Here is a 26,450-nt window from a genome sequence, read left to right on the forward strand (position 1 = left end):
TCATAGGACTACTTGGTCTTTCATAGATAAGATACATAGAATTTTAAAGGTTCCTGTCTGCTCAGAGTGTGTGGATTACAAGTGTAGTATTTATTAGGAAGATATGAGAAATTTAGATTTCTTGTCCTAAACTACATTCAAATTGATGTAGTTTAGCCAGCTAGTGAGTAAGTGTGCAGACTCTGGAATCAGCCCTGAATTTGAATCTTGACTTGATCACTTTTTAGCTCTGATTACTTGGAGCAAATTACTTGACCTCCTCTATATCTCTGTTTTAAAACGAGGATAATAACTTTTCTAGGATGTTATGAGATTTAAGTGAGAAAATCCTTGTATATTGCTTATATAGCACCTGGCACATCATAAGTGCTGAATAAAAGTTTTTATTCAGGCAAAACTAATATATGGTTATTAGAAGTTAGTGTGGTGGTTACCTTTGGTGGAGAAGTAATGACTAAAGGGGGCTTTTAGCAGTAAACGTTTTTCAAATAGAGATGCTCATTTAAAATTGATGCATGGAACATTGGTGTCCATAGATGTCTAGACCATAATACTGACTAGCAGATGGGAATTTAGATGGGTGAGTGTACAGAACTAGCCATAGTAGTAAAGGATAACAAAATTTTAATCTTCCATACAGTGTTCTCTTATAAGAAGTAGGTGCAGCGCGATGTAAGCAAGAATGGGTTTCTGTTTTTTCCTCAAGTTTCCCTTTGAGTTTTAGCAAATAATTCTCAGAACTAGAAGATTCCAAAAGACTTTTTTTTAACTCCTTTCAGATTGTCCTTGATATTCTTCCAGAGGTAATGGGTAAATCTTTAGTTCTTTTAATATTTAAAAAATTGTCCTGGAAAAGAGAGAACAAGTTGTTGGAGGTGAAAGCAATAAAGAGCTTTACAAGTGCAGTTAAACCACCTGTAAAAATTACGGAATCAGTGTTGAGAGCAGTCAGTAGGCAAGGAAGCAGCTAAAATGGTTTATCTTTTAGCTTTCTTTTGAAGCCAAAATTTACTATGTATTCTTCCTCCTCTTACAGAATAACCAAGCAGATCTAGAGAATGCCACAGAGGTGCTTTCGGGCTACCTTGAACGAGATATTTCCCAAGATTCTCTGCAGGATATAAAGCAGAAAGTACAAGATAAGTACAGGTGAGAAATTTTTTTTTAGTAGTTGTTGAGCAAAAGTTTCTGCCAGTGGTGGTCTGATATGCCTTAGTAGTGAAGTTAGATGATAGTGAAACTTGGGTTTACCGTATCCAGGACCTGAGCTGCTTCCATATTTCTCACAGATTGCTGCTTTCCTTTGGGCAACAAATTGCAGATAGTAGTGCTAGTCAAGCATAGTGGACAAATCAGCCATTTATCCTGCAGGCTGATTCTGCTTCTTCCATGCAGCTTTATCTACTTAGTTGCTGCCCTGCAAGGAAGAAAGAGCCTAAAAAGGGCAAGTGGCCATTAGAATGAGGGGTGAGATTAGGATGCTGATTCTAGCATGGGGATCCTGTGGATTATGGCTATTGACAAGTAAGCTACCCAAACTTCTTTTTAGAGTTTTTATTAGATTTGTTTTTTCTAAGGAGAGATTTACTTTGTCCTAGGGGTAGATAATACTTCAAGATATGCTACGTCTTAGGTAAATATGCAAATGTTTGTTTTCTCCACATGGATCTTTTTCTCCCAGAGTTGTTCCTGGCAAATACTGATATCTTTTTAATAGTAGTAGAAACCTTTAGGGACTTGGAAGACTTGGAAATTTTGTCCTAAGTAATATTTTCACTTCTCTTAGCCAAGCTACTACATTGTGTTTATAGTTTTTCATAGTTAATAAAGATTTTACAAATGTGAAGAAATAACCCTTTAAATTACTTCTTCCTGAAACTGTTTACTTATCTGTAGAATGACAGGATTGAATCAGATGATTTCTAAGGCCCTCGGGAATTTCTAACATTTTATTGCTCTAAAATTAATTCCCCAAACTGGGAATCATAGCTTTTGAAATATACCTTTTTAAAATTAGAAACAGTTTGTTGTGTCTTTACATCTAGACCTGAAAATGTTTCTATTAAAAACAGGTGCTTGGTTGCAAGTGTAGATAAACTAACTGTAGGAATACCTTAAAAAATAAGTAAATGTCTCTTTTTTTTATTATTGGAGGCTGACAACAAGTTTTTTTTTTCTCTTTGATTACAGATACTGTGAGAGTCGACGAAGGGTTTTGTTACAGCATGTGCATGAAGGCTATGAAAAAGATCTGTGGGAGTACATTGAGGACTGAGAATGGCCCTGCATAAAATGAACTCTGAAAACTTTACCATCTAGAGTGCTCATGCAATTAAAACAAAACAAAACAAACACAAACAAGGAGGCACTAAGCCTATTCTGACACCGCTGGTCTATAGTACCAGAATTCTGTTTTGTTAACGGAAAGTTTAAGTAAATTATATTGTAATAAAAAAAGGTAGATAAACCATTGTACAACAGTATTCTAGGCCACCAACAAAAGTGTGACAGACACACTAAAAGCCCTCCAACTTTAACTTGTAACGTAGCTTCATTCTCAAAGCTGACTCCTTTTTTTCTTTTTCTTTTTCCTGAGTGTAGTACAGTTAAAATTTAAAACAGCTCCTTGACACTGCTTTTCATGTCCAAACCAGCCATTTCGTTGTACTTTGGTAAAGGACCTCTTCCCCTTCCTCCCCTACACAGACAAATACACCCACACACACAGACGGACTCTCTTTCTCTCATACCCCAAGGTCATGAGTGAATGATGATTAGTTCCTTGTAAAGAAAATTCTTGGGGCGGGAAGGGGGTAGGCAGCAAGAGGAATTAAACAAAAACAAAAACAAAAAAACTTTGTATATGACTTTTAAAACAGGACAACACAGTATTTTTCAAAATTGTATATAGCGCATATGCATGGACAAAGCAAGCGTGGCACGTGTTTGCATAATGTTTAATTACAAAAAAATATTTATTCTTTAAAAATCTTCAAGATTATGTCTATTTGCTGTGCATTTTCTTTCAGTTTGCTTTATCTTTCCAGGGTTGAGGGTTGGGATAAAAGGTGTGTTGGTTTAGCACCTCTGGAAGACCTAACTAGAGCTCTTTGATTTCCCTTACCTGAGATTACTTTGCCCTTTCTGGTTTTGATATGTCTGTTGCTGGCCATGGGCCTCATGCCTTGAATTCCCAGCTCTTGGTCAGGGACAGGGAGGTCAAGCTCTGACTGAATGCCACGGCCTGATAAGGGCTGCAACAGGGAGCTTTGTTGCTGCAGTTCAAGAATGACCCAGTCCCCAACCTCATCCCCCTCTGTGGCCTCGTGCATCTACCCAAGCCTTTGTGTACCTGTGTCATGCACATGGCTGAAGGCTTCCTAAGCTCCGTATCACATCCAGAGGAAACATTTCAATTCTTTTTCCTTAATTGCTGCTTTGAGCCTTTTAAGAAATTTTAGTTATGGCTCTTCTCTCACCCCTTCTTTACGTTAGGGTGTCAAAGAAAATGTTTTTGCTTTAAATGTAAGTATAAATAAATAGCCATTCACTTAGTTTCAGATTGTGAATTCAAAATGGCAGATACTGAAATTGCTTGTGTGTGTTGCTGTGGGTTCAGTTTGAAGGCGAATACCCCTAGAACATAATATTCCCATCTAGTGCATTTAAATAGAAATCACTGAATTTGCTTCTTTTCTATTGTCAGCAGATAGGAGAATTAATAATGCATTTTAGCTGTGATGTCCATTTTTATGAAATTTCTACTAAGAGCTATGTTAAAAGTAAAGGATGGTGGTGGTTTTATTAACTATATACCTGTTTAGGCCATTCTGGCTGTGGTATTTTTCAACAGGTCAGCATCCCTAAATCTGTCAGTTTTATACAGGAGTGGAGAGTGAACTAGGCAATTAGATTAAGAGGTCTAAATGTTAAATACCAGTTTTGGCTGAGGACCTCTGTCTTCCTTTAAATGTCTTGCGCCTAGGGAGTGTTTACCATTTGTGAGGCAGCTTTGTCTGCTCTTGCATTGTACATCTTATTACTCCATTGGGAAGTAGGTTCACTTTCCTCTGGCCTTTTGCCTAAGTTAGGCTTTGCTGAATCAACCCTACTTTTCCTTTTAGAAAAGGTTGTTACATGAGATGTACTTGCAACTGTTCTTTTCCCATCAAAAATCAGTGAATGTTTGCTGAGTATATTATGCTGCTTCCTTAAACCACTTGTCGCTTTAGGATCAATTTTACCTGTACCTTTTATCCTCCCCTCTCTTGCCACCTCAGGTGCAAATCTGAACTCAGTGTCTGCTTCTTCCATATTCTCTTCTCCCTTTTCTCCCCATCGTCCATTTGACTTTATTTTAAATGACTGCATCAATCTTAAAAGACATTTATCAGAACTAAGGAGATTTTTTTTTTAGAAAGCTTGAATAAGTTCCTTTCCCTGGTAGCTTTGAAAAGCAGCCAGAGTTGCTACCTAGATATACGTGGCACTCTCAAAATGTTTTGTGGATGTGTGGTGTTTTAAAAAAAACCTTACCAGTTAACTGCAGTATCTAGGTTTGAGTGTTATAAATCCTCTTTACAGGTTCCCCTTGCAACAAGTATCCAAAAACAGTGTCTGCACTTCATAATATCAGCCCTCACCCATGGAGGAAAACAGTGCTTTTTAGAGATGCTTTCTAGTTTCAGTGTTGGCATGTTACCTGAGGGTATTGCAGTTGTGGGTGCATTCCCTAATTTGTATGGATCAAGGTGAACTGGCCTATTCTACTCCCAGGCTTTTAACAGTTGTCTCCATATTTGACAGAATTCCCTGAGTTAATTGCTTTCATTGTTAGTAGCTTCAGTGACCCCAGCTGGGATAGGTAAGCCATATTGTGTGACAGCTTTCCTATTTCACCTACCTAAGTCTTTCTATCAGAGGGCGATATTCATGGTAAGCACCAGGGTCTCCCTGTCTTCTTGAGGGCAGTTACATTGTCTTTTGAAAAGTGCAAGCTGCATTTGAACAACTCATTGAGCAGTTGATGGATTTTGAATGATTTACAATGAAATTTTGATCCAAAGCTCAGGATACAAACCATAGTGGTAAAATTGAGTAGCATATAATATCATCAGACTCTAAATTCTGTGTAATTTGCTGCGACCCAGATTGTATGTGTTTTATGTGTGTTTAAATAAATATATTAAATACACATGTGTATACATACACACACATATAACAGATCCAAGACTGACTTGATTTGAAATGGTTGAATCTGCAGTGTAAAATGTGGTTCAGCCATGATTAGGAACTGAAATTTAGTATAAGAGAGAAAAGGACTTGTTGTAACAAATTCTTTTAGCTACAAATCCCGGTATAGAGCACTTCGGGGATGGGAGGGGGCGGGTTGGTAAGACAATCAGATCGGTAAATTGATTAAATGCTCCTAACCCTGTAATTTTGTGCATAGAGCACCCTGTGCTGTGGAAATAACTGTTCTTAGATTTTCATTGTAACTGGACTGTTCAGGTTGCCCAGAGGGAAAGAACATTCCTAATTCTAATAAAATAAACTTTTATTTTGTTATTCCATTAGTAACTTATGTTTATTTTTATAGTTAAAAAAAAGACATTGGTGGCCTATCAGTCACCTATATTATGTGCCTTATTCACTGTTCCTACTTAATATAAAATGTCCAGATTTGGTTCAGTTTCTTTGCAGGGAACTGTGAATGAGACCATCCCCAACAATTAACTTGGTTAATGAAGCCTTCAGAGCATTTTCTGAAAGCTTTCCAATTTCTGTGTCTTGAACATTGAATTTATATTGCTGTTTGTGTAGTAACAGTGATACATATTAGATGCTTAGTAGATCTTTGTCACTTTTTTAAAGATTAAGTAGTTTAAAAGTCATTCTCAATTAACCTCAAAACTCCTTCACATTACATTTAGTTGACTCTTAGAGGCCGATATCTCCCATAGGGATGGAGGGAGAGTTGTCTTAAAGAAGGTCCCAAAGTTGGAGATCTTTGTCATTGATAATCTAGCCAAGTCCAGATTTTAGGACAAAGATTTAATTTGGTCTTATTTGGATCTGTAATTATGAGAGTTAGTTTATCACTTTTATCTTCAAAGCACTTTAACTTATTTTTGTTGTTAGTGCCATTGAGGTGATACCAACTCCTAGTGACCTGTGTACAGCAGAGTGGAACTCTGCCTGGTCTTTTTTTTTTTTTTTTCTTTTTGCACCATCCTCTCATCTTTCAGCACTATATCGGACACTGCTCCACTGCTGTTCATAGCGGTTTTGTGGCCACTTTTTTCAGAAGTGGGTGGCTACATCCTTCTTCCTGGTGTCTGTCTTAGTCTGAGAGCTCTGCTGAAACCTGTCCACCATGGGTGACCCTACTGGTATTTGAAATACTAGTGGCATAATTTTCAGCATCACAGCAACATGCAGCTGTTCACAGTGTGACAACCGATAGATGGGTGGGAGTGGTTCCCTGACTGGGAAATGAACCCGAGCCATGGCAATGAAAGTGCCGAATCTTAACCACTAGACCACCAGGGCTGGCCGCTTTAACTTATATTACCGTCTAAAGCAAGTGGGGTAGAAATTGCTCTGTTTTACAAAAGAAGAAAATAAGGCTCAACGAGGTTAGGTAACTTGCCCAAGATTTCACAATTTCTTCTACCTGGAACTCAAATTTTCTTCTGAGACTCGATCAATGTCGTACTACCTCTTTGTATCCTATTTTCTTAATCTGGTCTCAGAGTGACCTAGCATTAGTACCAGGAAAGGTGGTTCTTACCTATAGTGTATTTTTAAACCACATCAAAGACTATATAAATGTCTGTTGCTGCTACTGTTAGAGGAATGCTGTATACTATCTCTGATCTTTAATTTGTTGTTGCAGAGTTTGCAACTAATGTGGCCCTGTGTTTTCTCTAATCAAAAGAAACCAGCCATGGATAGAATAGCCCTTCCCATCTTACTGATTGGGACAGTCCTCATTGAAGATTATCGCATGTGATAGTTAAGAGTATATGGTTCAGCATCATTTGATTTGATAAATAGTGCCCAAGCAAATTGCAGTTGTTGGTCTGGTTATTTGTTCAAATGAATTTCAGTGTAAAGATTTTGGCTAGTCTACTGGAACTTTTTACAGAATTTGTTTCATAACTGATAAGTAGAAATGCACAGAATAGCCAATATCCGTTTGTTCTGAGCATTTCTTAGAACTGGATGACCTATGGTGCTTTAAGAAGGTAAGCAGTGAGACTTATGGGGAGATCTTGGCTCCTTCAGAAACATGAAGAAGTGTAGGCCCCTCAGATTTTTTCAGATTTCTTTGGGGATAAAGTTTGTGCATTTCTGGTTTATTTTAAGGAGTTTGCTTCTCTACTTTATTACCCAAGATGAAATAGCTAACTCGGAAATGCTCAGCTGGAAATAAATAGGAATAAACAGAGTAAGACAATTTCTGAGTCTTAATTTTTTGCTTTTTGTGGAATTAAATCCAATTTTTAAGGCAGCTGCTGTTGGTCTTTCCGTAGGCTGTAAGCATTTAGTGTGGGAAAAATAACTAATATGAGATTCTTTTGAAAAGCAGTTTTCAGACTATGATTAAACCATAGATATGCTTGTTGAGGGCCATTTTCAGAGTAGGAGCCAATTAGTATATGAAGCAATCACACATTGATATGTAGCAGCTCTAACAGTGCCAGAAGCACAATTCTATTACCACAGTAATCCAGGGGTCTCAAGTAATACAGGAGTCTTAAACTCACATGTCTACAAGAGACAGGTAAATATTTTAATGACTACTCTGGGCTAAGTAGGATCTGAGAGGATCCTGTGAAATATACTTTATATGTGAATTCTTTCAGTTTTGAAATGTCGGCAATTAATTCACAATATTCTTAAATGTGGGTCAAGGAAAAATTGCAGTTGGGCCATATCATTTTCCAACTTGTGTTAGTTTTGGGTTGCAACTTAATGCCACTATCCATCTGACACACAGTGGAATCACTGAGAAGTTGCAAAAGAACAAAACCGAAAGAACTAATGCCTGAGTCCCACTTCATAGAGATTATGATTTAATTGCTTTGGGTTGTGTCCTTAGGCATCAATAACTTTTAAGGCCCTATCCCCACCCCCAGCCCTGATGATTGTGCAGTGCAGTTTGAGACCTGCAGATAAGGTTGAGACCGTTGATCTAGACACTTCTGTAGTTTCAGAGAAGGACTATAGGTGAGCACCCTAGGTCATAAGGGACAATAAGACTTATGACAAATTCACAAGCTCAGGAAAGGGCCATACTGTAGGCCCCAGCTGAGTGGGTTTTGTGGAATGGTACCTTCTAAGGGTCTAGTGGGAAGTGCCCAATTTGTTTTTTGTCAGTTTTCTGTTAAGCGGTCCACCTTGGAGAAAATAAGTCACAAAACCAAAAGAACAGTAGAACTGACAAACAGAGGAGAATGTTTTCATCAACTAGCAATACATTCGCTTCCCAAGGGAGAGAAATCTATCTGGGAAAGTAAATTAGAGTTTGAGCAAAGGTATTTGAATCGTTATAAGCAAAGCTGTCATTAAGCTATTTGTGTCAAGTCAATGCACAATTCCACTTAATCATTTAGAGTTAAAATTCAGAGCACTTAAGAGTCACAAGTTTCTCACTGTTAGTTTCATTCTTTTGATGATCTGTGTTAAGACAGTGGATTTTCCTGTTTTTATTCCCAGTGTTTTTATTCCACTATTTTTATAGTGGAAAAAATATCAATATTCCTTAGCCATAGTTTTTCCTTTTGTAAAATGGGGATACTAATAGGAGCTATAATTTGTTGAGTGCTTCTTGCTAGATGCTTACTTATATTATCTGTGTCTTCTAAGCAGTCCTAAAACAAAGTAGGCATTGCTATCCTATTTTATAAATGAGAAAACAGGTTCGTAGAGTATTAACTCACTCAAAAGTTATGTAGAGTTTATGACAGGATCATGCTTGTCTGATTTCATGTGTTCATTCCGTCATGCTATATTGTCTATTATAGGAACATTGTGAGAAAACAAAGCCTAATTACGAATAATAAGCATACTAGTACTAACTTAGGCAAAAAATAAGGATAGAGAGCTGTCTCCTAGATTCCCAAAGGCAGGATGAGATTGGATGCAGGAACTAAAAAGCTATTTGGACTCCTAAACTGTTATTGTCTGTCTTCTGTACATCCATATCATTCTAACAGCTTTTGCTTTCCCTATCAGCTACCCCATAGCTCCAGGTGTTATATTGTAACTGTTCCAGACACATGTAGACAGAACCAGCCAACCAATGGACAGGATCATCGGTACAAATGTGGCTCTTGGGGGCTTAACCCTCTGGATTAGGAGCCAAATCTTGGAGATTATGGTTCACTGGCTGCACATCACAGAAGGTGTCTTCAACAAAAACAAAATGTTCTGGAAGTTTTAAATAAATGTAAGGAATTAGTATATAATAGAAAATTATGGCTAACTTATTTAGTGTTTACTAAATGCTTCATGTCCATCTTTTTTAAACTCACAATCCTATGAGATAGTTACCATCTCCATTGTATAAATAAGAAAATAGAAGCTCAAAGAAGGTAGGTAATTTCCCTGAAGTCTTCCTTTTTTAAGTGGCAGAATGAAGATTCAAACCTAGGTTCCTTCAGTCAACACCATGGTGTTAGGCACTGTTCTAGGCACTGGAGGTACAGCAGTGAACAAAGGGTCTGATGGTTTATCTGAAGCTCTTAACCCTGATTCTACGTAGAGACTCAGTGGATTGCCCAAGGTTACCTAGCCAGTTAATGGCAGAGCTGGAGGCACATTTTGACCACCGCTATTCTTTTCATCACACTAGCTGCTTCTCAAACAGCCTTGCCAAAAGTACCTGCTACAATTATATAGACTGGTTAGGGGACATCCAGCCTTAGATTGCCCTGGAGACTCAATGACCAATTCTTGTTTTTGGCTCTTCTCTTGTTGTTAACCTCAGATACTCTACCAAGAAGGACCCAAAGTATGCCTTTTTCTCCCTCACATTTGAGAGCCACCCTAGCATTTTAATGAGAGTTAAGATGCAATCCCCATATTTCCAAACCCTCTCCAGAAGGCCAATCGTATGTACTTTGAGCTGATGACTTGGTCTTCCTATGCACAAAGTAACACTTCCTGACTTGGTGTCTTATTTGGCACCTGTATATCCCTACTCACTGACTATACCTGTATAAAAGTTTGGTATTTGCTTTTCAAGCTGCCTGCTTTTTGCCATGGAGTGTTCCAGTTTCTTTCAGGCTGGGAATCTAAAAGGTGATTATAGAAATATAAAACTTATTCTCTGTAGTGGACAGTTAATTCTCCAGAAAGCTCTCTAGGCTGAAAACTTGCTTCTATAGATTTTAGGTTTCCTTCCAATGGCTAAAATTGGTTTCTATATATATAATAACAAAGCAGTGCCCTAGAAGCCATTTCAGTGCTCATTAAATGGCTATTTGTTGGAATTGTGAATCTCGGGCTTACGTCTGAGATTCTGGATCTCTAGAATCAATTGGCCAAGCTGGGATTCCTGAGGACTGAGCAAATACACATAGAGCAGGATTTCATCCTAAGTTTTCTGAGGGACCCTATCTAAAAACACCACTACTTATTGAATTACCCAGCTTCCTCTTGCAGGGAGACTCCCTATGTATACTCCTACCTCTTCAGGTCACATCATTTTCTCAGAGGGAGTGCAGCATCAAGTGGTAACCAGCACTAATGGAGCACCTCTTAGGGGCCTACTTGGGCAGTAGACATTCTAATGGAATGCTCTAAAATTGTAAGTTCTTGCACCTGCTCTCAAGTCATTTATAACCTAATTGCTGGTCTTCTTGGTATGAAAAAAGTTGTTTGCTTGTTAATAAATTCCTACCATATGACCCTGACTTGTGGTTCATTTCTATGTAACTAGAGCAAATACTAAAAAGTTTTCTCTAACGAACGAGAAAGCATGACCTGAGTTTCTACCTGCTCTGGATAGGAAATGAGTTTGCATCTAAAAATCTTGTGACTGGTTTGGAGCATTGTAAAGGTCATGGCAGCAAATACTAGAGATTGGGTTTAATGAAGAGTGATAGTGTTCTACATGCCTTTGAAGAATTAATTTTTACTCCATTATTTTGATGCGTTTGCAATAGAGTAGGTTAAGTATTGTACCGTCAATTCATGTTAAAATCACATGAGTACAAGTCAGTGCCTTACAATGGTTAAATGGTTGCTCACTAGCCAATGGAAATAAACTGTTGGTTCCACAAAATTGCTTCACAGATTCTAAATGCTATTTCTTTGGTACTGGATTGTGTGCCCTTTAAGATAAATTCTATAATCAAGGGCATAGCCCTGAACAGATTAGAGCCCAAAGATCACTCTGAGGAGAAAAAATCAGATAGATCAGTAAAGGGCTGGGGATAGATGCCCTTGGAATAGGAATCCTCCACTCACCTTTACTTTAAATTGATGTATGGAAATAATTATATTGTAGAATGCACACATCTTAAGTCTTCAGTTTGATGTTTTGACAATTGTATACACCTGTGTGATAACTCCCAAAAGAAGATATAGAACATTACCATTAACCCAGAAAGTTCTCTTGTGCATCTTTCAAATCATCCCTGCTCCCTTCCCTACTCCAATGATCATTTGCTGATTTTTATCACTAAAGATTTGTTTTGCCTGCTTTTTGACTTTATATAAATGGAATCATATATATAATATGTACTCTTTTGCATCTGGCTTTCACTTATAATGCTTTAAAGACTCATCCATATTGTTGTATGTATCAGTAAATTATTCTTTATTGCTGAGTAGTATTTCATTCTATAAATATACCCAATTTGTTTATCCAGTCTCCTATTGATGGACTTTTAGGTTGTTTCCAGTTTGGGGCAATTACGAATAAGGCAATTATGTATATTTGTATGTAAGATTTTTGTCTGTTTTTGTTTTGTGGATACATGTTTTCATTTCTCTTGGATAAATGCTTGAGTAGAAAATTGCTGAGTCATATGGTAAGTGTATGTTTAACTTTTTAAGAAACTGTCTTCCTATTCTCCAAAGTGGTTTACCATTTTGTACTCCCATCAATGATGTATGAGAGTTCCAGTTGTTCCATATCTTTGTCAATATTTACTGTTTTATATTAGCCATTTTAGCGAGTATGAAGTAACATTGCAATTTTAATTTACATTACATTTCCCTGATGATTAATGATGTTGAGCAATTTTTATATGCTTATCTTACACTTGTATATCTTTCATGAAGTGTCTTTCATGTCTTTTCTCATTTTAAAATTTGTCTTTTTATTGTGGGTTATTATTCTGTGAATTCTGGATACAAGTCCTTTGATGGATATATGTGCTATGATTTTTTTTTTTTTTTTTTGTAGACTATGGCTTATCCACTCTCTTACTGGGAGCTTTTTTTTTTTTTTTTTAATAATTTTATTTATTTATTTATTTTCCCCCAAAGCCCCAGTAGATAGTTGTATGTCATAGTGGCACATTCTTCTAGTTGCTGTATGTGGGACGCGGCCTCAGCATGGCCGGAGAAGCAGTGCGTCAGTGTGCACCCAGGATCCGAACCCGGGCCGCCAGCATCGGAGCACACGCACTTAACCGCTAAGCCATGGGGCTGGCCCATTACTGGGAGCTTTTGATGAGCAGAAATTTTTATTCTTATAAAGTCCACTTTATTAATTTTTTCTTTTATGGTTTTGTAACCCCAAGGCCACAAAGAACATATTTTCTTCTAGAAGTTTTATGGTTTGGGGTTTTATGTCTATGGTGTATCATAGATGTTCTATGAGCCATCTCAATGGTTTGAGGTTTTACATCTATAGTTTGGAGTTTTACATTTGGGTATATGATCCATTTCAAAATAATTTTGTGTACAGAATGAGGTTTATTTCACCATGGATATCCAGTTGTTCCAGCAACATTTGTTTTAAAAGATTTTCTTTCACGCACTACATTGACTTGGCATCTCAGATGAAAATCAACTGACCATATATGTGTGTAGTTATTTCTAGACTCTCTATTCTGTTCTCCACAATACTTCATTATGGCTCTTCATATTTTCCAGCAAATCTAAGTTTCCATCTGGTATAAATTCCCTTTAATCTGACGAACTTCTTTTAGCTCCTCTTCTATTGCAGTTTTTCTGAGATGAATTTTCTCAGCTTTTATCTATCAGAGAATATCTTTATTTTACTTTTATTTTGGGGGGGTATTTTAGTTGTATATAGAATTCTACGTTGACCTTTTATTTCTTCTTCTTTCAGTACTTTGAAGAAGTTGTTTATTTGTCTTCAGGTCTCATTTGTTTCTGGTGAGGTCATCCAACATTTTTATTTGTTTACCTGTTCATAATGTGGGTTTTCTCTGCTACGTTTACATCTGCTCTTTATCTTTGGTTTTCAGCAGATTGACTATGATATATCTAGGTATATTCTTTGTATGGAGATTACTGAACCTCTTGGATCTGTGTTGATGTCTTTCATTAATATTGAATATTTCTTGGCCATTATCTCTTCATATATTTCTTTTGTTCCATATTCTCTCGCCTCTCCTCTCCTTCTGGGAGTCCAATTACACATATATTAGATGATTTGATAGTAACCTACAGATCTCAGGTGGTTTTCCCCCAATCTTTTTGCTTTTTGTTTTCAGTTTGGATACTTTCCATTTAGCTGTCTTCAAGTTCTCTGATGCTTTCCTGTTAAACCTATCAATGAATTCTGTATTTCTGATATCGTATTTTTTATTTCTAGAATTTCATTATGTTTGTACAGTTACCATGTTTCTGCTAAAATTTCTCATTTCTTCATGCATGTCATCCACATTTTCCACTAGACTTTTTAGCATTTTCATCGTAGTTATTTCAAAAACCCTATCTATTGATTCCAATATTTTGGCCCCCACTAGACTTTTTAGCATTTTAATCAGAGTTATTTTAAAGATCCCAACTGATAATTCAACATCTGGGTCATCTTTCATTCTGCTTCTGTTGAACTCTTCCCATTACCATGGATCTCATTTTCTTGCTTTTGCACATGTCTTGTATATCTGGTTGTATGCTGGACATTTTGTATAAAAAGCAGGAGAGACTGAAGTAAATATTACTGACGTTCAAAATGGGGCATGCCCATTTTTCTTTCAGCCACTTAAGTAGTGGCTCAGTCAATCTGATATATATTTGACCTAGATCTGAGCTTTATTGCAACTTTAGTTTGATTCAGTTCACCACTAGCTTCAAATATTTTGAAGACAGAATCAGAACTTTCCCTTCGGTAGGGCCTAGGTTTTGGGCATTGGCAAGATTCTAGAGATCTGACTTTGCTTTGTAGCCAAGCCATCAGCTTTTGGAAATGTGGGAGATCTCTTCTTTCTAGTGAAAAATGTGGACAAACCAGCCTAGCTGCCAGGTTTTTTAGTCACTGGGATAGGGAGTGGGGAAATATTTCGCTCATCTCTTGTGTGTGCCCTACCCTTAGTCTTTTGGGGAGGAATGCCCACAATGCTTGGGGATGGTCTCTCAGCTCTCCTCCTCCACTCTTAGCCTTCAAGACTGTTTCTGATGCATTTCTCAGCATTCCTGCCTTGCCCCCTCACTTTTAAAGGGTATCTTGCACTTGGGAGGGGCTCCATTTACCTCAAGGGCAGGGGTGGGATCTGTCTCAGCTCTTCTATTATCCATCCCCCTCCCACTTTTAGTCTACTACCTCCCTGTACCTGGTTAAGATCCAAGAGGTAAGATTGGGAGGTGGCATGCCAGCCTCCATGGGGCTGTTAAAATTTTGTTAAATTTAAACTGGTTTCTCTTTACTCCCCTATGGTGGATTCCTCTTCCTAGTATAGTTCAGTATGGAATATGAGCAGCCATGGATCTCTTCTGTCCTGTAAACAACTTAGCTCTTTCTGGAGGTTGGTTCCTTTAGGTTTCTTTGTGTCCTCAGCTTTCTGATGAGTTTAAAATATTTTTGATTTTCTAGCTAGTCTGACCTTTTGTTTGTTTGTTTGCTAGGGTGGGAGCTATGTTCTCTTGTGATTTTCTACATCCAAATCAGAATTGAATTCCAGGAATGGGAGTTTAACAAATGGTTTCCTTTACATATTTTATGAACTAGTTTTTAAAGTTAAAAATACATGGATAATAAAAAGTTAAAATTTATACAATGATAAACAATGAAAAGTAAGTCACTTTCCCATTCTAGGTCCCCTAGTCCTCTCTGTTCCCTCTACAGAGACAAATAGCATTACCAGTTTCTTGCAATTTCTTCTCAAAATTCTATTTACAGGGGTTGGCTGGGTGGAGTAGTGGTTAAGTTCGCATGCTCCGCTTCGGTGGCCCGGGGTTTGCAGGTTAGGATCCCAGGTGCGGACCTACACACGACGTATCAGGCCATGCTGTGGCAGGCATCCCACATATAAAATAGAGGAAGATGGGCACAGATGTTAGCCCAGAGCCAATCTTCCTGAGCAAAAAAAGGAGGATTGGCAACAGATGTTAGTTCAGGGCTAATCTTCCTCTCACATGCACACAAATTCTATTTACAAAAGAAGAATATCTCCCCTCTTATTATTTTTTTTAACACAAATAGAAGCATACTATATTTTATATACACTTTGTTTTTTCATGTAACTATTTCACCCTCTTGAAGTCTTTTACAGGCTGCATAATATGTCTTAATATGGATGCACTTTGGTTTGTTTAAATAATCCCTAATGATGGACATTTGGGTTGTTTGCAGTGTTATTTCTCACAAACAATGCAGTATATATGCCTTTGCCCACATTCGCTGTTGAGTATTTCCGTAGTATCAGGAATGACTATGTTTAAAATGCTTCATGAAGGCCCATGGAGCTTTATATTATTTTAAAGTGTTTCCCAAGGTGTTGGCTGGGCTCTCGGGAGTTGGGGTTTTGAGAGGACTATATATCGTAAAAGAGGCATGAGGTGCTAGAGAGTTGCCTGGGCAGCTGGTGTCAGAACAAAGCTGGCTGTAGACCGTATCAGAGTAGGAATGACACATTAAAATATTTTTAATGTAGAAACTCAATTGTAACTCCTTCTTTATACACATATTGGGGATGTTAAAAAGTTACTGATGCCTGATTCCTCTCCTGCCTCCTCAACCCCTACCATGGGGGAAAAAAGATAAATGCTATTTTGTTTGGAATGCCTTACCCAGCTATCTGACTTGAATGATCCTCATAAGTAAGGTTACATCCAAGGAGGTTTTCTAAGGGAATGAAGACTCATGTGTTAAACACGAAATATTGTCTATGTGACTCTGAGATCTTCCTGTGAAGATGTGATGTTTTTTGAGGAGATTTTTCTAATTGCCTATCTAAAGCACATTAAGTTTGGTTGTTGCAATTTGAGAAAGCAACATGCTTTCTTATGAAAAAGGCTCTTGCACAGAAAGTGCTCTTTCTCTTAAGATCTGGTCAAAGGAGAGATTTTAAAACATATAATAATAGTAATGGCTTCTATTTATTTAATAACATAGGCATAAAGAATGTCATTTACTCCTCAAAGGGCCCCTTTCAGGGAGATTTTATATATTGGGAAGCATGCTCATCCGCTTTCCACCATCTTCTTCCCTAAGGCTCCCCATCTCAGTAATTGACTGTACTATTCATCCAGTTGCTTTTAAAGTCAGAAACCTAGTAATCTTCCTGTGACATCTATCTCTCTTTCCCTCATTCTCCCATCTCCAATTCTACACCATAGGAAATTTGGTTTGCCTCCTAAAATTCTTGAGAATCCATTGACTTTTTCTCCCTCTTTTCCCACCACTCTAGTCCAAGTGAACTGTTTCATCATCTCGTTTGCAGTATCCTTTAGTCTCCCCTAGATTATCAATACTTGTCCCCCTCTCAATTCATTCTCCACTCATTAGCTAACATGAACTCTTTAAATGTTAACACTGACCATGTCACTCCTTGCTCAACTCTCTCTAGTGCCTTCCCAACGCCCTTAGAATAAAATTATTCACATGGCCTCTGTGGATCTGTACCACTAGTCTCTCCTACCTCTCCATCTATTGCAACCCACTCTCTTCCCCTTTCCTCTTTCCAGCCACACTGGTCTTGTTTTTGTGCTACAAACTGGCCAAGCTTCTTCCATCCTCAGGGCCTTTGCACAAGCTCTTCCTTTGCCTTAGAAGTCTTCCCTGGCCTGCCCACTTCCTCATCCCCCTTCCTCAAGCTAATGCCTTATCCTTTAAGTCTCATTTTTAACATCTCTTACCCAGGGAAACTTCCCCGTCCAAACAAGTCTAGATTGGATCTCCCTGTTATTTGCTCTTACTACTCTATATTTCTCCTTCTTAGCATTTACTACAATTCTAATCATATAGTTATGTTGTTCTTTTCATTTCATTTTATTTTTTTCTGTCATTGGAATAGCTAATACATCCATTTGTTAAAAAATTCAAATTGTACACAAGGTATAGAGTAAAAAATCTCTTCCCTTTCCTGTCCCTCTGGTACTCAGTTCTCCTCCTTACAAGTAAGTACTTTTAGCATTTTGAATATCTCTTCCCTTTCCTGTCCCTCTGGTACTCAGTTCTCCTCCTTACAAGTAAGTACTTTTAGCATTTTGAATATCCTTCCAGAAATATTTTTTGAGTATATAATCAATTATATACATAATATTCCTCTTTATTTTTGCCTTTTATTAACACAGATATTATATACATTTTTCTGCGCTTTGTTTTTATCTTAATATATCTTGGCAATTCTTCTATATCAATATGTAAACAGTTGCTTCTTTTTCATGTACCATATAGTATGGGCTTATCATAATTTCTTTAACCTCAATTATTGTGCATTTCGGTTGTTTCCAGGCTTCAGTTATTACAAACAATGCTGCAGTGAATAACTTTGTATATAACGTCATTTTCCACATTTATAGCTATAGAATAAATTCCTAGAATTGAAATAGAGTTAAAAGTTATGTGCATTTTTAATTTTGGTAGTTATTGCCGAACTGCTCTCAATGTAGGTTGTACAAATTCACATTCCCACTAGCCACAGATGAAGAATGCATGTTTACTCACAATTATGTCAATGAAAATTTTTGTTCTTGGCCAATGTAAGAGGTGGAAAGTACCTCATGGAAACTTTAATTTGCGTTTTTTCTTGCTTCCAAAGTTATTTTCATACATTTGAGCCATTTGTATTTCTTTAGTGAACTGTTTCTTCATAAACTTTGCTTATGTAATTAGTTACTGTCTGCCTTCCTCACTACACTCTAAGATCGGTGCAGAGATCCTGTATGTTTTGTTTATCGCATAGTTCCTGGTACTGAAATGAATGAAGCTCAGAGAAATGACTGGCTCTAGTCATGCAGTAGTCAAGTCCAGAATTCATGTTTGACTCCGAAGCCCATACGTATTTCCACGATCACCCAGTGGAAAGACTAAGTATTTCATTCACCACACCGAGGGCCAGATAGGTAATGTAAAACGGCTGAAGTGTGCTGGGAAGTGAGGATTGTGGCAGAACGGCGAACAAATGTCTACCTACAGTGGCAGCCAGTTTCAGATCTATTGCACCGCAAAGCAGGAATGCAGGCTCATTGTTGGATCTTTATTTATCTCGAGGCCAGATTTCTGGCCTTATTGTGAAATCTCTTGATTTTTTAATATTTTCAATTGTGGGAGATCAAGATTTGGCCACCCTGAAATCTATCTCTTTACCTTGGTTATTTTCTCTAGGGACATTTGACCTCCCCCACTAACTGCCTAAAGAATTTGACATGGCGGCTCCTTCCTAGAACAGATCTATCATGATGGCTGTAAAGATAATGTAGAATAAATGTTACAATAGGAAAGGCACCAACAAGCCCATCTTATCGGAAGTTCTGTCACTCTGGCCACATTCTCTGGATGGCCCTGCGAGGAGTTGCCAGACAATCATTTACATTTATAAGGGAAATCTCCATTTGTAAAACTATCTCCCTCTCTGTTTTGGGAAGGGGGGGGGATGGCCTCATTTCTAGAGGCTGATCAATGTGGAAGGTGAGGCCTTAAATCTGCATAATAACCTTACTCTTGTTTACTGTGCTTTAGTGGTAATCTCCCATAACTGACTCCCCCCACCCCCAACATCCTCCTTTGTTGTTGGCTGAACATGGTATTTAAGACGAGAATTTCTGCTATTGTGTTGAGAAACGCAGTGTCCCTGCTTTCTCCCATGTATACATGTTACTAAACTTGGTATTATTTTCTCCTGCTAACCTGTCTTGTTAATTATTTGGCCAGCCATAAGAACCTTAAGGGAAAGGGCAGAGGGAGAGTCTTCCTCTTCCCCCGACACAATCAAAACAAGACTGCGCTCAGATGCAGCCCACCGACAGCGGGTTTCCAAACTGTACATTAAACGAGAGTGGGAGGCTGATTAGGCGAGTACCGCAGCTGCATAGTGACAGCCCCCAAAACGAGGTTTTTACGTAGGGCGAGAATGACGTTCTCTGCCCTAGGGTTTGGGCTTGGGGGCCGGGACTCCCGGAAGGAGGACTGAAACAAACCCAGAGAGGCGTCGGGGCAGGACCAGGTGGCGGGAGGACTCCGTCAGGTCCTCCTGGTGTGGCTGGCCACTCCAGCTAGCGAGGCCCGGGTTACTCCATCGTCCACACAATGGCGTGGGGCGGCAGGGGCTGCCCGGGAAGAAGGGAATTACTGACTCCGCATTCACCCACCGGCTCCTTTAAAGCCAAGCCGTCTGTAGCGCAGGGCCCAACCCTGTCCCGGCTTCTTCAAGATCCTCGGTCTCCCAGGCAAAGCCTTCCGCTCGGCGCTCTACTCCTCTCCCTGCTCAGGGCCCTCCCCCCTCCCCTAGTCCTATGACTTCCGTTTGCCTGGTCGGCTGGGAAACCTCCGACTTCCGGCCGCGCAGCGGTGGGCGGAGCCAAGATGGCTGAGGAGAGACTTGCGACGGTGAGCGCCGAGGTTCTCTTTAGTCTCCCGGCCGCCAGGCGGGGCAGGACAGCACCGGGCTGGGCAGAGCAGAGCTGAGTGGCGAGGGAGGCTGGCGGCGGCCTGTGTCCCACGCAGCTGCCCCTGGGGAAAGGCGGAGCGGGATCCGGAGTGGCTTGGGGTGGGCGGGGCGACACAGTCCGGCTCCCGGGATCTGGTCGGCCTGGGCAAGGCTGAATTCTTTGCAGCGCTGGGTTGGTGCTGGGACTGTGGTCCGTCTTGTGATGCGCTGGACGGAAAAGGGAGGTTTTCATCAGAAATGGCTCTTTAGCTCCATCTTTTCTGTCTCACGAGGTTTGGAAAGAAAAGACTACCACTTGTACAGAGACAGTTTCTGTTAATCCCCTGGAGTAGGAATTGAGTATGACAAAACCTGGAAGCTTTCGGCGTCACTGCCTTCTCTGCCAGTGGGCCGGGACCATGTTTTCTCTGTTGAGATTAAGTTTAGGAAAGTACTGTTTTGGGATTCAGCTGGTGTGAGTTAGGCGTTGATTCACCTCCCACAGAACTGCTAATACAAAGTAGCCCAGATGAATTCAGGATAACCCATTAGTAGTTATTTTTGAGGCGTATATTCATAATTGGATCTAATTTCTTTCAAGTTCCAGGTGTGAAACCTTGTTTTAGTATTGGGTTTCAAAGCATATTCTGTGCGTTTGTTAGAATGACTTTAGTTATTTATTCGGAATTTATTGCCCTGGAAAACCGGAGACAAAATAGCAGTCTGGCTGTTTTACAGCTTAGTTTTGGCTGTTAAGGAGCAGGGCCCGTGTTTATCTGTCAGTGGGCCTGTTTTCTGTTCTTTTTTCATTTGCACAGAAATCAAGTTAGTGTAATCAAAACACTTGAATATAGAGAAGGAGGCCCAAACCGAAGATTTCTGTTAAGCTACGAATTAAAAAAAATTGAAAAGCATGATTAGTGTTACCAGGTTTTAGATATTGGAAACATACCAAAGAAAATACTTCACCTACATATGCCTAAATGTAAGGTATAATGGTAACGTGACATTGCTGCAAATACAGCTCATTCTCTAGTGCTCATTGCAGGTATAGAAAGGTGTTCATAAACAGAATGTGAACTTGATTTCTGTGATGGCGGAATTGTTCTGTACTTTTGATCTCTGATAGTGTTTGAAAGGAATGACTTTTTGTTTATATATGACTTTAGTATTTGAGCCTGAAGTTAATTATTTTCAGTATTGTCAAGTTTATTGCTAACAGTGTTGTATTTATAGTAATTTCATCCTTTTAAGTTACCACTGCATGGAAATTTGAATTTCTGTCCTTTTTGGAAGTGATCTGACATCTTGTAGTAAAATTGAAAGGACCCAACAGTCCTGCTCCTAGACCTGTATCCCATCGAAATAAAAGCAAAACATAAGCATGTAGTACAAGGGTATTCACTGCAGTACTGTTTATAGTGGAAAAAGCTGGAAACAAAGTGAATGCCCATTAGTAGGGTGATGGATGATTTCTGATATTTCCATACTTAGGAATATTATGTGGCCATTAAAAAGAATGTTAGAACTACGTATGTTGACTTGGAGGGATTTCTATGGTATACATTTAAATAAAAGCTAGATGTATGGTGGGGTATATTGGGTGATCTTAATTTTGTGACACAAAGAAAAGGATACGTAGATCTGTAGATATAAATATATAGATGTGGAGGAGAGAAGACTAAAAGACTTAAAACTCACAGAGAGAACTGTCAACAAATGCATGAGTAAAAATGTAAGAATGTTGCAGCAAAGGCCTTGAGGTTGGGAGATAGCCCAGTAAAACAGAGTGAAACCAGCCCAATGTGGAGCACAGGAAATCTAATATGCTACCAGAACTATTTAGAATCATCTTAGTTCCTTAGGGAGGAAAACTGGGAACTGATATTTATATTTTATTTAAGAATATATTATAAATGGTTTAGAGATATTAAAAAAAAAACAAGCAAATAGCTCTGGTTTTTGTGACTTATAAAACTTTTTGTAACTTCCTAATGCCCATTATTTGACGTATTTGTATAAATACCTCTCTGTCTTCCTGTAAATTAAAAGATTAAAGCTTTCAGAACAGAAGGGAAACATTACTATTGCACTAGTTGATTTGGCTCAGATAAAGTGCCTAGGACATATCAAGTGTTACATGAATATTCGTTAGATGAATAAATGATCACAGAACTACATAAAAATGAAGAAAGAACAAAAAAAGATCCATAATGAATTTATTATACATATATCCTAGCTATACATGAGATCAAGTGGGCTAATAGAATCCTTTCCATCTCAGAATGTTCTGGAAGGTCTTTTGAAAAAGAGACTCATCAAAATATTTATTTTAATTCTACTTTGTGCAGAAAGAGGGGTTGCTGACTCATGAAGATGCTTTTTGAACCTTTCAAATTCTTTAGCTAATATATTCCCCCAAGTTAAAAAAAATCCCAGATCAAAAAACAATAGAGTTCTTTAGCATTTGTAACAGCACCTTCATTGAGGTATAATACACACACCCTAAAATTTACCCATTTTAAGTGTACAGTTTGATTAATTTTAGTAAATTTATAAAGTTGCACAACTGTCACCACAATCCACTTATGTCCGTCATTTCCAGCTGTTCCCTGTGTCCATTTGCAGCCAACCCAACTCTAACCCCAGTCCACTGCTGATCTGCTTTCTGTCTCCATAGTTTTGCCTTTTCTGGCAATTTCATATAATAGAGTCACAATATGTTGTCTTATGTGTCTTACTTTTACTTAGCATGTTTTTTGAAGTTCATTCATATCGCATGAGGCAGTAGTTTGTTTCTTCTTAATTTTAAGCAGTATTCCATTGTGTGAATATACACATTTTGTTTATCCACCAATTGATGAACATTTCGGTTGTTTCCTGATTTTGGTTGTTGAGAATAATGTTATGAATTTTGGCGTACAAATCTTTCCATAGATATGTTTTCATTTCTCTAGGAGTGGAATTGCTGGGTTGTGTGGTAAGTGTATGTTAAAAAAAAACCTGCCAAACTCTTTTCTAGAGTGGCTATGCACCATTTTACATTCCCGTGAGCAGTGCATGAGGCTTTCAGTTTTTCCACATCCTTAACAACACTTGGTATTGTCAGTCTTTTTTGTTTTCGCCATTCTAGTGGATGTGTAGTGGTGGTTATTGTGATTTTAATTTGTATTTACCTAATGAATAATGATATTGAGTATCTTTTATGTGCTTATTCATTCATAATTCTTTGGTGAAGTGTCTCTACAAATCTTTTGCCCATTTTTAAATGGGTTATTTTATTATCAAGTTTTCTGTATTTGTTAAATCAAGATAATAAAATAGCTAAAAGAACAAATTATATATTCTCTTTTATTTTGAGGATTAATTTTTTGTTGTTATGAAATATATCTTACCTCTAAAAGAATTAATAAACGGTTATATGTACATTTTAGAGAACAATGTAATGGAAACTTGTGTTCCTACATCACAAATGGGTCATTAAGAATAACTTTGCAACCTCCTAAGTGTCTCTTCTTTACTGCATTTTCCTCCTTTTCCAGCAGAAGTCATCTCTTTCCTCAATTTCATTTTAATTATTATTTTGCTTTTCTTTATAGTTTTACCATATTTAATACCCCTAAACAATATATATATATTTTTTTATTAATGTTTATTCATTTTTCAGTGCTATTTAGTATCCCATTTTAGGAAATTACTACACTTAATTTATCCATTCTACTAGATGGAGATATGGGTTATTTCTGGTTTTTTTTTCAGCTTTATTGAGGTATAATTGAGAAAGTTGTAAGATATTTAAAGTGTACAAGGTGATGACTTGGTATACGTATACATTGTGAAAGGATTCCCACCATTGAGTTAATTAACACATCCATCACCCTACATATATACTTTTTTTTTTTTTTGGTGATAACATTTAAGTTCTACTCTCTTAGCAAATTTCAACTGTACAATACAGTGTTATTAACTGTAGTCACCATGTTTTACATTAGATCCTTAGACCTTATTCATTCTGTAACTGAAAGTTTGTACCCTTTTAACCAACCTCTCCCTGTTTCCCCTACCTCCCAACCCTTGGCAACCACTTTTCTACTCTCTATTTCTGTGAGTTCAACTTTTTTTCCTTCTCATTTTTAGTTATTAAAAAGAAGGCTGTGGGGCCAGCCCCGTGGCCTAGTGGTTTAGTTCGGTGCACTCTGCTTTGGTGGCCCCAGTTCAGTTCCTGGATGTGGACCTATACCATACCGCTCATGGCAGCCACGCTGTGGTGGTGTCCCACATACAAAATAGAGGAAGATTAGCACAGATGTTAGCTTGGGGCGAATCTTCCTCAAGCAAAAAGAGGAAAATTGGCAATGGATGTTAGCTCAGGGTGAATCTTCCTTAGCGGGAAAAAAAAAAAAGAATGCTGCTACAAACAGGGCCAGGATTACGGTAAGGCAAGTGAGGTGCTTAGAGTGCAAAATCTAAGGAGTAAGAGTGTCTCAGCCCTGGCTATGAACATTCTTACACGTAATTGTCTCCAGATCTATGATTTCTCTAGAATATTCCTAGAATGAATTGCTGGATCATGGGGTATGTACACCTTCAACTTTTATTACTAATGGGAAACGCTAAGGTGGTTGTAACAATTTATGCTTCTACCACCACTGGTTCCTGTTGCTTACATCCTTGATATTGTCATAGCTTTAAATTTTATCAATATGGTGGATATGAAATGAAGTCTTAATGTGATATTAATTTACATTTCCCTGATTATTAATGAAGTATAGCATCATTGGTTGTCTCCTTTCCTTTTCTGTGCGATGCCTGGTTCATATGTTTTGCTTATTTTTCTACTTTGCTGTTTATTTTTCATATTGATTTATAGTTATTTATAGTTTCTGACTGCTAATCCTTTGTCATTTTTTTGGTTTTGTTTTGTATTGCAGTTATCTTCTCTTAGTTTTCTATCTTCACTTTTCGTTTTTGGAAGAGAAGTTCTTAATTTTAATTTAGTTGAATATTGAGATCTTTTCTTAATTGATTTATACCTTTATATCTTTTTGAAGTAATCCTTCCCTACCCTATATTTTTTCTAAAAAGTTTTAAAATTTGCCTTTTCTGTTTAGTCTTCAATCTATTCGAATTCATTTTCGTTTCCCTGATAAAGCCTTTTCTCTTGAAGTTTATTTTGTCTAGTGTTTTTTTTTAAATTATTTGTTTATTTATTTATTTTTCCCCCAAAGCCCCAATAGATAGTTGTATGTCATAGCTGCACATCCTTCTAGTTGCCGTATGTGGGACACGGCCTCAGCATGGCTGGAGAAGCAGTGCGTCGGTGAGTGCCCAGGATCCAAACCCCGGTCCGCCAGCAGCGGAGCACGGGCACCCAACCGCTAAGCCACGGGGCTGGCCCATATTTTGTCTAGTGTTAATGTTGCTTCTTTGGTTATCTTTTTGTTTCTGTTTTCCTGATGTATCTTTTTCAATCCTTTTACTTTGTTTTTCTTTGCTATTATGTTTTAGATATGTCTTTATACACATAGCATACATCTAGATTTTTAAAAACATCCATCCTGATAATCTGTCTTTTTAACTGGAGAATTTCATTTTTTTCTCCTTCTTTTCTTGCGTTTTTTTTTGGCTGAGTTTGGTTCCTTTTCTCTCCCTTTTGCTCCTCTCATTTCATTCCTTGGAAGTTATATGCTCTATTCTTTAGTCTTCCTTTAGTGAGTACCCCAAGTTTTTAATAATACATATTTAACTTAAATTTCAAACTTAAATCTGAATAATACAGGGGTCGTTGAATGCTTTATTACCAGTTGCCTTCTGCCAATTCATGCCATTGCTGTTTAGTTTTGTAGTTTTTGTATTTCTCAGTTCAACACCACAAACTATACTTTTTTATTTGTTTTATTCAGTCAGTAGATGCTTAGAATACTTCCATATTTTACCAGTTCCTTTGCTCGTTCCGCTCCCTCATTCTGGGGTTATTTTCCTTTTTCCTAGTATATATCCTTTAAAAGTTTATTTAGTGAGTCTAAAAACTCTCAAATTTTATTTGTCTGAAAATCCTTTTAATTTGCCATTGTTCTTGAAAGTTAGTTTTGATTGGTGTAAGAGTTTAGATCAGGCGTTGGTAAACTGTTTTTGTAAAGGGCCAATAATAAATATTTTGGGCTTTGTGGGCCATACAGTCTCTGTCACAAGTTAACTTAACTATGCAGTTGTGGTGCAGAAGCAACCATAGACAATCTGTAAATATGTGTGTGACTGCTGTGTTATGATAAAATTTTGTTTACAGACACTGAAATTTGCATTTTATATAATTTTCATGTGTTATGAAATATTACATTTTTTTTAACTGTTAAAAAATGTAAAAAAATCTTGTGGGCCATATAAAAACAGGCTGGATTGGACCTGCAGGCCATAGTTTGCTGACCT

At 37.9% G+C, this 26,450-nt stretch overlaps 2 protein-coding genes and 1 long non-coding RNA gene across 6 annotated transcripts in view; 2 read left to right on the top strand and 1 right to left on the bottom strand.

Annotated features, from left to right (window-relative positions):
* Positions 1 to 5,569, top strand: part of ARIH1 (ariadne RBR E3 ubiquitin protein ligase 1) — a 102,987-nt gene extending 97,418 nt beyond the window's left edge. Inside the window, exons 13-14 of the mRNA XM_058542016.1 lie at positions 1,037 to 1,149; positions 2,191 to 5,569. Of these exons, the coding sequence (XP_058397999.1) occupies positions 1,037 to 1,149; positions 2,191 to 2,275 (198 nt within the window). The 3' untranslated portion in view covers positions 2,276 to 5,569. The remainder of the gene's footprint in view (positions 1 to 1,036; positions 1,150 to 2,190) is intronic.
* LOC131406249 (uncharacterized) lies at positions 410 to 19,834 on the bottom strand. The gene is made up of 3 exons (XR_009220086.1): positions 19,747 to 19,834; positions 11,482 to 11,571; positions 410 to 847 (listed from the first exon to the last, which is right to left on the bottom strand). It is a non-coding gene; the product is annotated as an uncharacterized LOC131406249 (long non-coding RNA).
* Positions 19,621 to 26,450, top strand: part of BBS4 (Bardet-Biedl syndrome 4) — a 61,752-nt gene continuing 54,922 nt past the window's right edge. For 2 of the 4 annotated variants that reach the window (XM_058542019.1, XM_058542020.1), the window contains exon 1: positions 19,621 to 19,984. In XM_058542019.1, the coding sequence (XP_058398002.1) occupies positions 19,961 to 19,984 (24 nt within the window). In that variant the 5' untranslated portion in view covers positions 19,621 to 19,960. The remainder of the gene's footprint in view (positions 19,985 to 26,450) is intronic. The other 2 variants (XM_058542017.1, XM_058542018.1) reach the window with 1 other exon arrangement.

Source organism: Diceros bicornis, chromosome 5 (assembly GCF_020826845.1).
Source record: "Diceros bicornis minor isolate mBicDic1 chromosome 5, mDicBic1.mat.cur, whole genome shotgun sequence".
In the NCBI taxonomy this organism is placed as follows: Eukaryota; Metazoa; Chordata; class Mammalia; order Perissodactyla; family Rhinocerotidae; genus Diceros; species Diceros bicornis.